Below are 14440 nucleotides of genomic sequence, written 5' to 3'. Positions count from 1 at the left end.
GAGTAAGTTTGACTTTACCGTGCTTTGGTTCGGCAGACCTCCTAACCCCCGCACTCGTGTGAATTAAATAAACGACCAAAAAAGAGATGAACTGCGGAATGGCTTAGGATTATAATAATAATAATAATACAGACAATACAGTTCTCGGTGACGGAAGCGAAAGAGTATTGGAGTGGATTTTGGGGGTTACCTGCCCAGCATGCTGAGTGGATCACCGCCGAAGGCACCCGCCATGCCAATACACCTGGCATGAATTTTGCGGATGTTACCGAAGAGGAAGTTCGACGAGCCATAAACATCTCGAAGAACTGGAGGGGCCGAGGTCTGGATCGGCTGCAGAATTTCTGGTATAAGAAATTTACCAACGTACACAGTCGGTTGGCACGCAGTATAAATGAGGTCATGAGTCGGCCGGAGGAATTTCCGCCTTTCCTCACAGCGGGGATTACCTACCTTATCCAGGGGCACGGTGCAGGACCCCGCAGACACAAGACCGATCACTTGCTTACCAACCAACCAAATTCATCACGTCCATTATTAGTGGAAGGGTCAATGCGCTTCTCGAGACCAACAACATTCTGTCCGAGGAGCAGAAGGGCTGCCGAGTTAGGTCAAGGGGTTGCAAAGAGCAACTCATTATCAACTCGGTAGTTGTAGGACAAGCAACTAGAGGCTAAAGAAACCTCTTCAGTTGCTATATCGATTATGCCAAGGCTTTCGACAGCGTTCCCATACCTGGCTAATCGACATCCTACATCTGTATCGCATTGATCCGAAACTAATAAAGTTTTTGGCAACAGTCATGGAAAGGTGGCATACAACCTTATCAGTCCATACATCTGAGGATGCTAATACCTCAAAGCCCATCCGTATACGGGGAGGCATCTTCCAGGGGGATTCGTTGAGTCCCCTTTGGTTTTGTATGGCACTGAACCCCCTTTCAAGGTTACTGAATGATGCTAGAGGGCATGGTTTTGCAATAAAGTATGGCCTACGTGCTAAGTGCGAACTGACACACTTGATGTACCTAGATGACATCAAGCTGTATTGCTGGTACTGACAACCATCTTAGAAGTCTGTTGCGAATAATAGACATGTTCAGCCGTGATATTCGGATGGAGTTTGGATTAGACAATTGTCGAATCCAAGCCATCCGCAAAGGTCGTCACGAGCCGCATGCCGGACATAGCATTGGTGACCTCCACATCGAAGCTATGACCGAGACAGACTTCTACAAGTACCTAGGAATTCTGCAAGGAACCCATGCTCGAGTTGGTGATCTGAAGGAAGCTCTGCTGTCCGAATTCCTGCGACCTGTAAAGCTGGTGCTGAAATCGCATCTCTCGGGGAAGAATAAAATGAGCGCGTTGAATGTATTCACTATCCCTTCACTGGCTTATGCATTCGGAATATTGCCGTGGACGAAGACCGATCTGAAAAACGTCCAGCGGCGGATACGGACAACTATGTCCAAATTCCGAATGCACCATCCAAAGTCTGCCGTGGAGCGGATGAACCTGCCTCGTGACATCGGAGGTAGGGACATGGTTGACGTGGCGGCACAACATCATCGCCAAGTCGACTCGCTGCGCGCTTATTTTTACAACAAAGAGCAGGCGAGTCCCTTGCATGCGGCTGTCTGTAAGGCAGACTGTGGACTCACTCCACTTAACTTGAAGGATCGATCTTTCAATCCTCTGAGTGGGGTGAAGTCGGACCAAGAGCGAATCGATGAATGGAAGTCGAAGGCAATGCACGGTAAACACGTGAATTGTCTTTGGCAGCCATTTGTCGATTTGCATCTGTCGAACAGATGGCTGTGTGCTGGGGAGCTCTTTGCTGAGACGGAGGGGTTCATGTGTGCCATTCAGAATGTGTGGTTCGGCGTTAGTGACGTTGGACCATCTCATTTCTGGCTGTACTGTTATGGCACCGGTGCAATACATCACAAGGCATAATGCTGTATGTAAGGTTATCCATCAAAACCTTGCATATAAGCATGGGCTGATCACGGGAAGATGTCCGGTTTACCGATATGAGCCGCAAGCAGTGCTTGATAGTTCTGCTTATAGCATGTATTGGGACCGGCAAGTTCTGACTGATCGCCATACCGCACACAACAAGCCTGACGTACTGTTAGTTGACAAGACGGGCCGCCCCGCGTATATTATTGATGTTGCTATCCCCCATAATAGCAACATTGAACGGAACGGCTCGGGAAATCAAAGTAATTTGGCGTCTCGAGTGGGTGGTTGTAGTTCCCATAATATTGTCAGCTACAGGTATTGTACCTAAATCTCTGAAGGCTTCCCTTGATGTCCTGGGACTTTCGCACAGTCTGGTTCAAACCATGCAGAAGTACACCATTCTGCATACGTGCTCGATGTTACGGGGAGTACTCGACGGATTCTCCCACTGACCTACCACCGGCCACCACCACCAGTGCCCCTTTAGTTTTTAAGTAGATAGGATCGTCCGAGCCTAAATGCTTGGCACTTAGTGCTAGTATTAAGTAAAATCCGGCATCTGCCGAGATTGTGATAACTCGGAAATAATAATCGTTGGCGCAACAATCCAATTGGATCAGGGTCCTGAAGTGTGTTAGAGCACTTCATTCAAGACCGTAGCGGTACACTACTGGATTACAGCACCCTATAGGAGGCAATGTAGTCAGCATTGTACTCGCCCGAGATTATTACCCTGATTTGACTCAGGTACTCATTCAAGCTGAGTTGACTGGTATCCGACGTCAAATCACGATACAAATTCCATTGCTATCAGTGAAATTTGAACCACGACCTTTCGTATGGTAGCTTAGTGCTCTCACCACTCAACTACCCGAGCACAGCTTAGGATTATAGTCCCTAAATTATCAAGCTGTAAAGGAGCAGAATTGCCGACATTTGCTAGGGATGATATACCAGGGACACACATGGTGGCAGTGTTTCTTCCCAAAACCATTGCGATGTAAATTATGGACCTCCTGATTGCTCAAACTGATGAAAGAGAGAAAGGTTTTACAACTTCTCCTCGGCTGCTGCCCATCACGAATCCTTGACAAACAGCGATACTAATCGAAGGGGTGGATATCTTTTTGAATTTATTCTTAGCAATAAGTCAATAATATATGACATAGGAAACACTCCAGCATTCGTGACCAGCACTAGACAACAAGTATGAAACGTAGCTCTAGGGAATACTCTGATGTACGAACTGGTCAAAAAATGGAGGATATCGGATGAGCCCTCTATGTCGGATCACAGAATGATAACTGGTGAAAGACCTCAACAAAGTCATCATTGAGCATATGACGCTGTCTGCTCAAGATAGTTAAGTCATCAAGGAATGTACCCTGGTGACAGAGGAACCTATCCAGGGTGAGAACGGAGACTAGCCGAGGTACAAAAATGCACTGACGCCGTATGGCAACGCGATCTCGGAAATGAAACCTCCACAAAATCCTGTAAAAGGATAGAACAAACCACAAAAGCAATAGGCTATACAAAGCTATAGGTAAAGATATCTGTGTGAAGAAGGAAGATGGAACATTTACCGAAAATGAGGAGGACAGACTTCATATGCTCCTCAAACCTTATTTCCCAGAGTCCGAACCCACCACCACCATTCGTACAGGAGGATAAAAAGTGCATTGAAAACTAGCGAAAGAGGTATGCTCGGAAACTAGAGTAAGGTGGGCAATGGGAACCTTTAAACATTTATATTAGGACGCAATGGAACACAATCGTCCACAATCGAAACTGCTCTGTGTGTCAGCTGACGGATGTATTACGGGATACCAAAGAAACGAAAGAAATGGCACCGTGTGCGTTTTTGGATATTGAAGTAACATTCGATAACACATCGCACACCCTGGCTTTCTACATAGATAGATGAAATGATAGAGAAATGTTAGAGAGTAGACAAATAGTTAGACAAGTATAAATTCTATTGTCATAATGTGCATCTACATGTACACGCTTATGTGGAGTATGGTAGTGGATGAACTCCTGCACGAGCTAACAAATAGTGGAATACAGATCCAGGGTTACGCTGACGAAATTGTTTTAATCTGTCGGTAGGAATATGAGATGCCTATGTGATAAAATCCAAACGAGACTAAGGGTTAGTGAGCCTAGCCCCAATCCAGCCAAAACTACAATAGTACCATTCGCTAGAAAGCGTAAGCTTGATCACCTGAGAGCCATTAAGTTACATAGCACGAAGGTGAAACGAGAAACAGAAGTCAAGTATTTGGGAATTACATTAGCTCAAAAATTACTCTGGAAGACGCACGTTGGAAACAAATGTTCTATGAGGGCAGCAGGGGAAAAATGGGGTTGCACCCCGAAAATACTACACATACTTTGGATATACATTACTAAAGTAAGGCCTATGAGCGGTAATCTGAGCAGAAAAAACTGAACTCAGCACTGCCGCGCAAAAATAATAACTAAAATAGTTTTGAAATACATTAAGGAACATCTCGAAAACTTGATCGACAGAGAACGCACTGGTTTCCTCTCTGAATCCACCTGCACTGACCAGATTAACACCATGTCGTACATTTTACAGAGTTTAGACCTCTGCTTCATTTGCTTTACATCGATTTCAAGAAAGCTTCCAACAGCATGAAAAGGGATGTATCTGGAATGCTCTACGCAAGAAGGGCTTTCCAGAGAAACTAATAGTTAACATCAGAGTGACATATGATGTCAGAAAATGTCACGTGCTGCACCGAGGAATTTGAGGTCCAAAATCAAGTCTGCTGAGGGTGCATCTTATCCCCGTTATATTTTCCTGTTATCGGTGACAATCTTCATGCCCCTTTATCCGGATGACGTGAAGAACTTCAATGGGCCATGAATCTTTCCTCAAACACCTCCACGACACTAATGACATCTGTTTGTTCTCTTACCAAATCAAGGACTTTAACCCAATGGCCCTGTATTTGAAAAGAGACGCAAGTAGTGTCGAACTAATGATAAACACCAATATAACCAAGGTTCTCAGTCACACGGGTCATTAGACGGGGTTAGCTGACCCGATAATATTTCGAACAAGGAACTTTGTTTTGCGCCGACATAAATGAAAGGATGAATTGATCAAAATACTCCGCCATGCTATATAAATATCATGCTGCTCCCAAGCAAGGGTAAAGGAGGAGGTTTGGGGCAACGTATTTACTACTATCCTCTGTAAAAGAACCAGTGATCGACGAAAGTAAGGAAAGCAAAGGCGTCCGCCTAGCCTACTTGGGATAGCTTCGAATACTGTATCCTATCCGATCACACCCCTTCGTCAAGGGGGTCTAATTCAATTAATCTAGCCCTTCAGGTGAGGGGTTGGGAGCAATGGGCCTACAACCCATCATCGATCAAGAAAATCAAAACAGGATGAGCAGCCTCAGACGAATTGGAATGCTCACGAAATAGTCGACATGAGGTCACACACAATCTTCAAAATTGGGAAATTATCGGGGAAACTTGTGTTTGGAGTCGCTTTCATCGTTGACTTCAAGGCAAATGTTATCAACTTTAAACCTATACATATATAAAGAAATTAATAAGACTGACTAGGCTGACCCTGACCCTGACCAATGTGCGAGGCCAGATAAAACCAGCAGGATCACTTTCAAGACCATTCGACATCAACAACGGTCTACGACAAGGGGATGCACTATCATGCGTCCTGTTTAACCTGGCCCTCGAGAAAGTGATCCGTAATGCTGAGGTAAATGCAAGAGGTACAATCCTCTTTAAGAACGACCCGAGATATACAATCTGCCTTCATCTAGATCGAGCAGGCGGCGCGAGATCTTGGGCTGCACATCAGTGAAGACAAGACAAAATATATGGTGGCAACGTCAGCACCAAAAACCAACCAACCAACAACATCAAACCGCACTGGTTAAACACGAAGAAGAATAAGGATAGGAGAATACAACTTTGAGACCGTTGATAATTTCTCCTATCTAGTGTCGAAAAACACAACCGATAACAGCTACGATGATGAAATCTGCGCACGATTGTTGTCTGCCAACAGAACCTATTTCAGCTAACAAAAACTGTTCCGCTCGAAACGTCTCACCATAGGGTCAAAGCTCTTACTGTACAAGACTATGATCTTGCCAGTCCTCATGTATTCCTCGGAAACTTGGGTTCTTAGCAAGAAAAATTGCGAACTCTTGGCCGCGTCCGAGAGAAGAATCCTCCGAACAATTTTTGGCCCCCTTCATGAGGATGGACGATTCCGTAGCCCACACAATGACGAAATCTATGAGCGATACCATCACCGTCCGGTTGTGGATCAAATCCGGCTCAATAGGTTACGGTGGACGGGTCACTTAATCCGTATGGATGAGAATGATCTCGCCCGGAAAGTATTAAGGCAGGCCTAGACCGGATATCGGTTGTTGCGCCGTTGATGATGATAATGATATATAAAGATTATGCACGCCACTCATCAAAGTAATGTTTGGCTTGTCAAATTACACTCCTTATTTGAAAAAAACTGGGACGAAGTCAAAGGGCAATTTTACGAAAGCCTAGAGAGGCTATACGACTCATTATCTCGGAATGACATCAAGATATTGCTCGAGGATTTCAACGCCAAGATTGGGAACAGGAACGAGGGGGCACATCGAGGAAAGACCGGAGGGGACAGTCTTCGTCTACCAAATATTAAGGTTTTGTGTGACATTTGATATCGGGTGAAACGTAGGGGAGTGAAGGCTCAATATATAACCCCCAAAAAGTATAACAGGTTTCGTTCCAACCCAAAAGTCTGAAATAATCACAGTGGTTGATCTAAACCAAATCTAGACCCCATGCACATCCCGTTCCGATATGTGCACAAATAAAGTTAATAATAGTATATTTCCATATTTTAGAAACGCAACTCCCAGGGCAGAGGTGAGGCAGGGTCTGATGAGTTGCCTCTGCCCTGGACGAAACCGCAAGTCATAGATCATCCCCCTTTTCCACACTTTGGGAAAGTTATCGGATTCCCAAGATTTCCATACGAGTGGAAGCAGCAGATATGTAGTAACTGCAAGCACAGCGATAAGCGTCAAGCCCAGCGGAGTACCATTTGAGTGCATTAATGGTCGAAAAGATTTCTCTTATGCTTGGAGGAACAGTCCATATCCGCATGTTACGGTATCTAGCCATTTCATTCAAAAGAAGAGTATATTCCCCGGATGTAATAAAGTTAAGGACACTGGTGAACTGTTCTTTCCACCTCTACATTTGTGCATCATCGTGGACGAAAAGCCAACCCTTAACGTCCTTCACAGGGCCATAGAAATATTTGCGAGGATATGCATGCTCTTTTGTGATGGATTATACAGTTATTAAATCATAGCGATCTGCAGCGTCTTCCGCTCCCTGACCAGTAAATTCTCTTTTGTCACAGCGTACACTACACTAACTTCTCCGGATTTTGCACGGTATCGGAGTTCAAGCGCGACACGCCCGCAATCGCTCGCAGCCGTCAAAAGAGCCTTCAACACCCTTAGTTCATCGATCCGCTTCCACAACTCCGTAGTCGACCAGATCTTATAACGCCCTTTCGGGACGTGGCCGACGATCTGTGCAGTACCCGAGAACAGAGCATTTTTATGACGGCCCAATTCTCATTGATATTCTTAGGCGCGTTACTCGGAAGATCTGCCGTTCGATCAGCGAGTTAGCTCTCGCACTGCCGAGCGACAGTTGGGTCATCCAAGCGGTCGTTGTTAAACTTAAGGTTCGCAGCTCCCCAACCCTGCGAGAAGTGACGCAACACACAAGCGAACATAAGCAAGATGGTGATCTCCCAATGTCAACGCCTCTCTTGTTACGCACATCCTGAAGACAACTCGAAGTGGGCGATCTGATTGCTCGTATGGCGTCGATCAATTGAAACCCTGACCATGACCTTATGACAGACTCTGTGCTCGAACAGTGTGCCACCGATGACGAGGCGATGGAAGTTCTAGAGATCCGCGGACCTCCTACCATTCCCATTAAGGTCACCAAAACCGTACTTCCCCATCACATCAGTAGTATAAATATGTATGTTCTAATCCACTTTCATATAAAAATCTTGCGGTTTTGAGACGGCATGTATGTTCGAATCCAGTTTCATATGAAAATGTTGTGGTTTGGGGCGGCCGGTTTGGCGCGTGCCGGGGGCGACTTTTAGGGATGCGTAGTTCGTTGGAGGTCGTCCGCGGGGGTTCGTGGAGACTCGTTCCGGGCCGGGGCGGGGCGGGGCGGTGTGCGTGTTTGTTGTTGTTGGATGTCATGTGCGTATTGCTTGGGTGATGGGGAATTGCTTATCGGGTTGACGTATTTGGGAGTGAATATTAGACCGTGGGTGAATATGTAGTAAGTTTGAAAATGATGATGGTTTTTTTTGTTGATTTTATTTACTTGGCTGATTTTGTTGTTGTTGTGATAAGAGGTGATCGTTTGAGCGCCATGTGCTAATTGTTTGGATGACAAATTAATATAAATAGTGGAATTTGTGAAAAGATTTTGTTATAAGTGAAAAGTTGCCGTAGAGGATGGATTCGATTAACGAATTATTGGGCTGCAAGCCGCTCATTTATATTAAAACGTCAGAGTTGGAAGTGGGAAAGCGGTACCACATCACTGGAGGCGAGAGAATTTAAACACGGTAAGTTAGAATTTAAAATTAAACTTTTCTTCTGCTAACAAGTTCTTTTTTTTATTGCTTTTTCTATAGATATGGACAGACTATCGTCGCGGATTTGGAGGGTACTATGCGGCTATTTTTACCATCGCGCTATAGTAAATGTAGCGATAATGTGTTGCAGCGGTGCGGCCAATTCCAAAAACTTGGAATTCCATCTTCATATATAATAATAAACCATGAAAATGTAGATTTAGATGTGAACATTTATTATTATTCACAGAAAAATTACTTACAATAAAGAAAAAGACAAAATTTATTATTTACGATGAAAACTTCTTTTTATTACATTTGATTATTATTTTGAGTTATAAATTTTTTCAGAAGGAATGCGTTTTGTAGCGCGCAACATCCGCTGTGGGCATTACAGCGTAACATGTCGGGATAATTTTGTTTCAGTGATTTTAGATTCGGACAGCTGTGATCTTCCACATTGAATACTAGTGTAATATTTCCCAGCAAATCATCCAGCCATTTTTTCTTCTCTGTTCCTTTCACGTAGATGGTTGTATTTTTCATGTTTAGAAGTAAATATTCTTTCACTTCCCAAAATGTTGTTAGTCCACCTTCCCATTTCAATCCATGATGATTTTCGTATACCCAGTGTGCCTGGGATTGCAGCTCTCTTGATAGTGTTGAAAAACTGAAGGGAGGTTTCAGTATAAAGTGTCGATGAAAATTTTCGTTTACATTTACGACAGCTAACTCTTTGATGATGAAAGTATTGTTGCATCCTCTAAATCCTTGCATATCGATAACGAAAATCGTCGTCATGGTGATGAAATGGTGTAGTTTGCTTGCGTGCAGAATGTAAACGTGATACTGGATTAACATTTATAGTTTCCATAGTTTTTATACAAGTTTTTGAACTGAAGAAGTAAGTGGGTTGTACTCTATCACACGATCATGTAGGAGCAAGCAGTAAGCTGTTGTTAAGGCAGGCACATCTACAGATGTTTTCATGTCTAACCTTATGTCCACTGAGCCAGATTTCATGGATTCATTTTGACGTGAACAATCAATTACTATAATTGGTGCAGATTCCTTATATTCGCTTCCTGAAAGTAGTGGCTGAGGTTGTACACCGTAATAAGATTGTTGAAAATTGCAGTACATATCATAAAGAAGAGCGAATCGATCACGGGAAAATTTAATATTCATATCGTCATAAGGATACGATTCGGAGTTTAAATGTATTTTAATATTTGTTAAATCACAGTGATCAAATTTGCTGGCATCTTTGTCTTTGAGATTTTTTCGATTTGTCTGTAAAGCTAAAATAACATATCGAGGTTTTTCGAGTTGACCTGTGGTTTTCACATTCCACACATGATCTGTTGTTGTGGGTAGAACCGGATATTCGTACAGTTCCCAATTTACTTACTTACTTTTTATGATCAATCATTTTATAGTGACCGTTCTCTTTGCGTCTATGTATGCGTATAATCCTGCTCGGTTCAACAACTCTCGCAGACTATAACACTTTTTGCAACAACGTAATTACTTTCAGTCTGGTTGTTTAGTTGCACTGATAATGCGGTTTATACAACAACAACGAAGGTTGGTGGTGGAAAACACTGACATTACAAATGAAAGCTGTATAGCTAAACACAGCAATTTATTGCCTAATAATATTCGGGGTATTATTACGGGTCTTTCTAACTGCGGCAAAACTAACGTTATGCTTTCTCTATTGAAGCATCCAAATGGTATAAAATTTGAAAATATTTACATCTACTCGAAATCATTACATCAACCCAAATATGAACATTTGAAGCAGGCTGTTAAAGCTATTTCCGGATTGGGCTTCTATACATTCTCAAATAATAGTGAAGTGATTTCGCCTGAAGAAGCCAAATCTGACTCTGTTTTCATTTTCGATGATATTGCCAGCGAGAAACAAGAGAATATTCGATCATATTTCTGTATGGGACGACATCATAATATTGATAGCTTTTATCTGTGTCAAACATATACAAGAATACCGAAACACCTTATTCGAGATAACGCAAATTTTTTGATTATATTCAAACAGGATGATATGAATTTAAGACACATTTACAATGATCACGTAAACACCGACATGACTTTCGAACAGTTTAGAACCATTTGTGCTGAATGTTGGAATGACAAATATGGATTCTGTGTAATTGATAAAGACAGTTCTTTAGAGAAGGGTCGATATCGAAAGGGATTCGATATATTCATAATACTATAAAAGCAAATCCACAGTATGGAAAGAACCCCCCATCTATTAAAAGCATCATTACCAACTTAGCAGTCCAGGAGCAGTTCAAAGCAGTTCAAAGCAGTTCAGAAGCAGTTCAAAAGCAGTTCAGAAGCAGTTCAGAAGCAGTTCAAAGCAGTCCAGGAGCAGTTCAAAGCAGTTAAAATCAGTTCAGGAACAGTTCAAAGCAGTTCAAAGGATCAGTTTGATGCAGCTCAATAGCTGTCCAATACAGTTCGATAACAGTTCAATACGGTTTGAGTGCAGCAACAGTGAGGACAGTTCCAAACAATTCAAAAAAGAAACAAAGCGATTTAGGTACTGCAAAAATCAGTTCAAAATCAAACTAAAACCTATTGAAAGAATATTTCAAAACATTTTAGATATATTTCGAAATTTGACCAATTGCATCCGTTGCTGATTCCATAAACAATGAAAAGAACAAAGCTTGACAAACAGTTGCTCAGAGATATTGTAAAGACAACCGATTCAATAAGGAAAAAATATCAACAGCTGAAAGCTAACAAAGCCGGAACAGAGATTCAGTTGGAAGAAACATTTAAGCCCATCACGGAACCCCTCAAAGAATTTGTTAAAAAAGCTAAAGTATTGCAGGAACAAGACATAAAAAAACAAGAGTTTAAAGAAGAGTCTTCATCAGCTCGTATTAAATGTAAAGATGAGGAATTAAAGAGAGATCGTGTCTATGAAGAAAATGAACACATTTTTGAAACTCCTAAGTCTTCTACAAAAGCTGTTCGCCAATATGTTGCCACTCCGGAAGGGCAAGAATATCTGGGAGAATACCTGAAGCAAAATCATCTTTCAGATGTTGCTAGGCAATATCTAGATATCTATGTAAATCAACCATCTGTAATTGACAGTATTTATGGGGTATATAGGGATGACAATGATGGAAATCAGTGGAAAATAGGAAATTCAGATTTCGCAATCGATGATAATCATATAATTGTAGATGAAAAATCTTACATTGGAAGTCGGGGTTTATATGAACTGCTTTTTATGAAGTATCCAGATGAAACAATATATTCCGACGATGATTTAGAGAATTATAAAAGTATTCTTCTACACTCTAATGCCCACAGGCGTTCTTATGACAGTAGCAGTCAAATCAATGGAAATCGAAGCTTTAAATATACAAGAATAATTTCTAAATTGTTAAATAGAAAAGAAGGAAAAGGGTTAACACGAACCCCTAATATTAAATGCAAAAACCCTAATTTAATGGAAACGTCTAACAAACAAATTGACTATATATATTGGGATGATCCCAATGAACTAGTAAGTCGATTGCGGTTACTCATTGCGTCACAGCAAGCCGGTCACAATAATCATAACAATGAAATTATATCAATCATTGAAGAATTGAAAGAATCACAAATAATAGAATAAACACGCAGCTCACATCATTTATTAAATGGGTGTTGATAAATTTGGTCGATTTTCAAACGATACTGGAGGAGAAAAACGTGGTTTGCAAGGACTTCAAGGACCCCCAGGTCCTCAAGGTCCTATAGGTCAGCAGGGGCCCTCGGGTCCCCGAGGTCCAGAAGGAAAACCTGGTAAGGATGGTCTACAAGGTTTGCATGGTGCAGGATTTAATAAAACGGAAAGCGGTGATTACAACATCAAATTCAAACAACTCAAGAATCTTGGAGAACCCGTTGAGGATGCTGATGCTTCTACAAAGAACTACGTTGATATTAACATTGAGAAACTCAAAGAATATATAGACAGACAAATTCAACTTGAAATCGACGAACTTACAAAACTATGATGATGATGATGACATGAACTGTCATACTGTCATACCTTAAAAACAACAAATACAACTATCAATCATATTACGAAATTCAGTTCATTCTAAAATGAGCAAACGGCAAGTAGTAAACGAATTACATAGGTCAGCTCGAAAAAATTTTAACCGACGACGAGTCATAATTAAAGGGTTGGATGACTTGTGGCAGACCGATTTAGTTGAAATGGGAGCATATGTTAGCGACAATACGGGGTTCCGTTTCCTTCTTACGATCATCGACACGTTTTCCAAGTTTGCGTGGACGGCTTCCATCAAAACAAAAACGGGCAAAGAAGTTGCTATAGCAATTGAACAGATTCTCCAACGAGGACGCATTCCTAAAAACCTACAAACAGACGACGGAAAAGAATTCTACAACAAACATTTTAAAAATGTTATGACAAAATATCAAATAAACCATTATTCCACGTATAGTCCACTTAAGGCATCAATTGTTGAACGATTCAATCGTACCCTAAAGAATATGATGTGGAAAGAGTTTAGTATGAATGGAAACTACAAGTGGATCAATCAAGTCAATGATATAGTTGACGCCTACAATAATAAAAAACACCGAACAATTAAAATGGCTCCGTCTGCTGTGAATAGTTCCAATGAAAAAAAATTACTCCTGTCTACCGTATACAACAACATTAAGGTGATGGATCCATTTAAATATAATGTGGGTGATCATGTTCGAATCAGTAAATACAAGCATGTATTTGAAAAGGGCTACACACCCAATTGGACCACGGAAATTTTCAAGATTCGCGAAATTCGTATTACCAATCCCGTTACATATCTATTAGAAGATTACGAAGGAAATAAAATTGAAGGTGGTTTTTATGAGCCTGAACTATTGAAAGCTGAGCATCCGTCAATTTATCTTGTGGAAAAAATATTGAAAAGGAATGGTAAACAAGCGTTTGTGAAGTGGCTAGGGTTCTCAACGAAACACAATTCCTGGATAAATACCAAGGATATGATATATTAAGATTCACAATGAAACACTGTAATTTTGATTGAAGAATAAAATTTATTTATTAGTTAATCTTTTGTAAAACTGAACAAGGTTTTTCATTTCATTTATTCTCCTACGAACACTATAACATTCACAAGTGTCTGGTCCGCATTTTGCATCGTCATATGCCCACGGGCAGCTCACGTAATGTTTTCCAAATTGGCTGACTTTCTGCGACATTTCAGCGTATGGTTTCAAAAACGTTGCTTATAAATTGGTTAAAGTGCTCCGTAAGAATTAGCAATCTGTTGGTACAAAAAAATTGTTTCAACTCCTCAATAGAACGTTCAAGGTCGTCGTCCACATCGTTGTTATTTTTATTCGTCGTCGCCATTTTTTAATTCGTTGTGCACAGGTTCGCGGTTCAAGCAATACTCATAGAATAGGTTTGCTTCATTTTCTTCAAGTCCAGAAATTCTATATTGCTCCTATAGTCTGGATCTGCCTGTTTTATATACTCAACCTCGCCATTACTGAGTATTCTTTCGGTTTCGAACTCATGGTATTCATAACATGCGATTTTCAGTGAGCGCATGGAATAGTTACTATCATATGTACATCGAACTGTTAAAATTTTGTCATCATCGAACTCTAATTTAAAGGGCCTGTAAAAAATATTTTCGCTCTCGATAATTCCAGCTATTTCCATTTCCTTCTTAATCAAAGCTTGCCGAAA

General features: G+C 41.3%; 1 protein-coding gene across 1 annotated transcript; it reads left to right on the top strand.

Annotated features, from left to right (window-relative positions):
• The first annotated feature begins 12362 nt into the window (after positions 1 to 12362).
• Positions 12363 to 12722, top strand: LOC119653942 (collagen alpha-1(XXV) chain-like). Its single transcript, XM_038059102.1, has one exon. It carries the CDS (start codon positions 12363 to 12365, stop codon positions 12720 to 12722), a length of 360 nt encoding a protein of 119 aa, XP_037915030.1.
• Positions 12723 to 14440: the final 1718 nt, after the last annotated feature.

The sequence above is a fragment of the Hermetia illucens genome, chromosome 4, assembly GCF_905115235.1.
Source record: "Hermetia illucens chromosome 4, iHerIll2.2.curated.20191125, whole genome shotgun sequence".
Lineage (NCBI taxonomy): Eukaryota > Metazoa > Arthropoda > Insecta > Diptera > Stratiomyidae > Hermetia > Hermetia illucens.
This window is presented reverse-complemented; position numbering and strand designations above follow the sequence as displayed.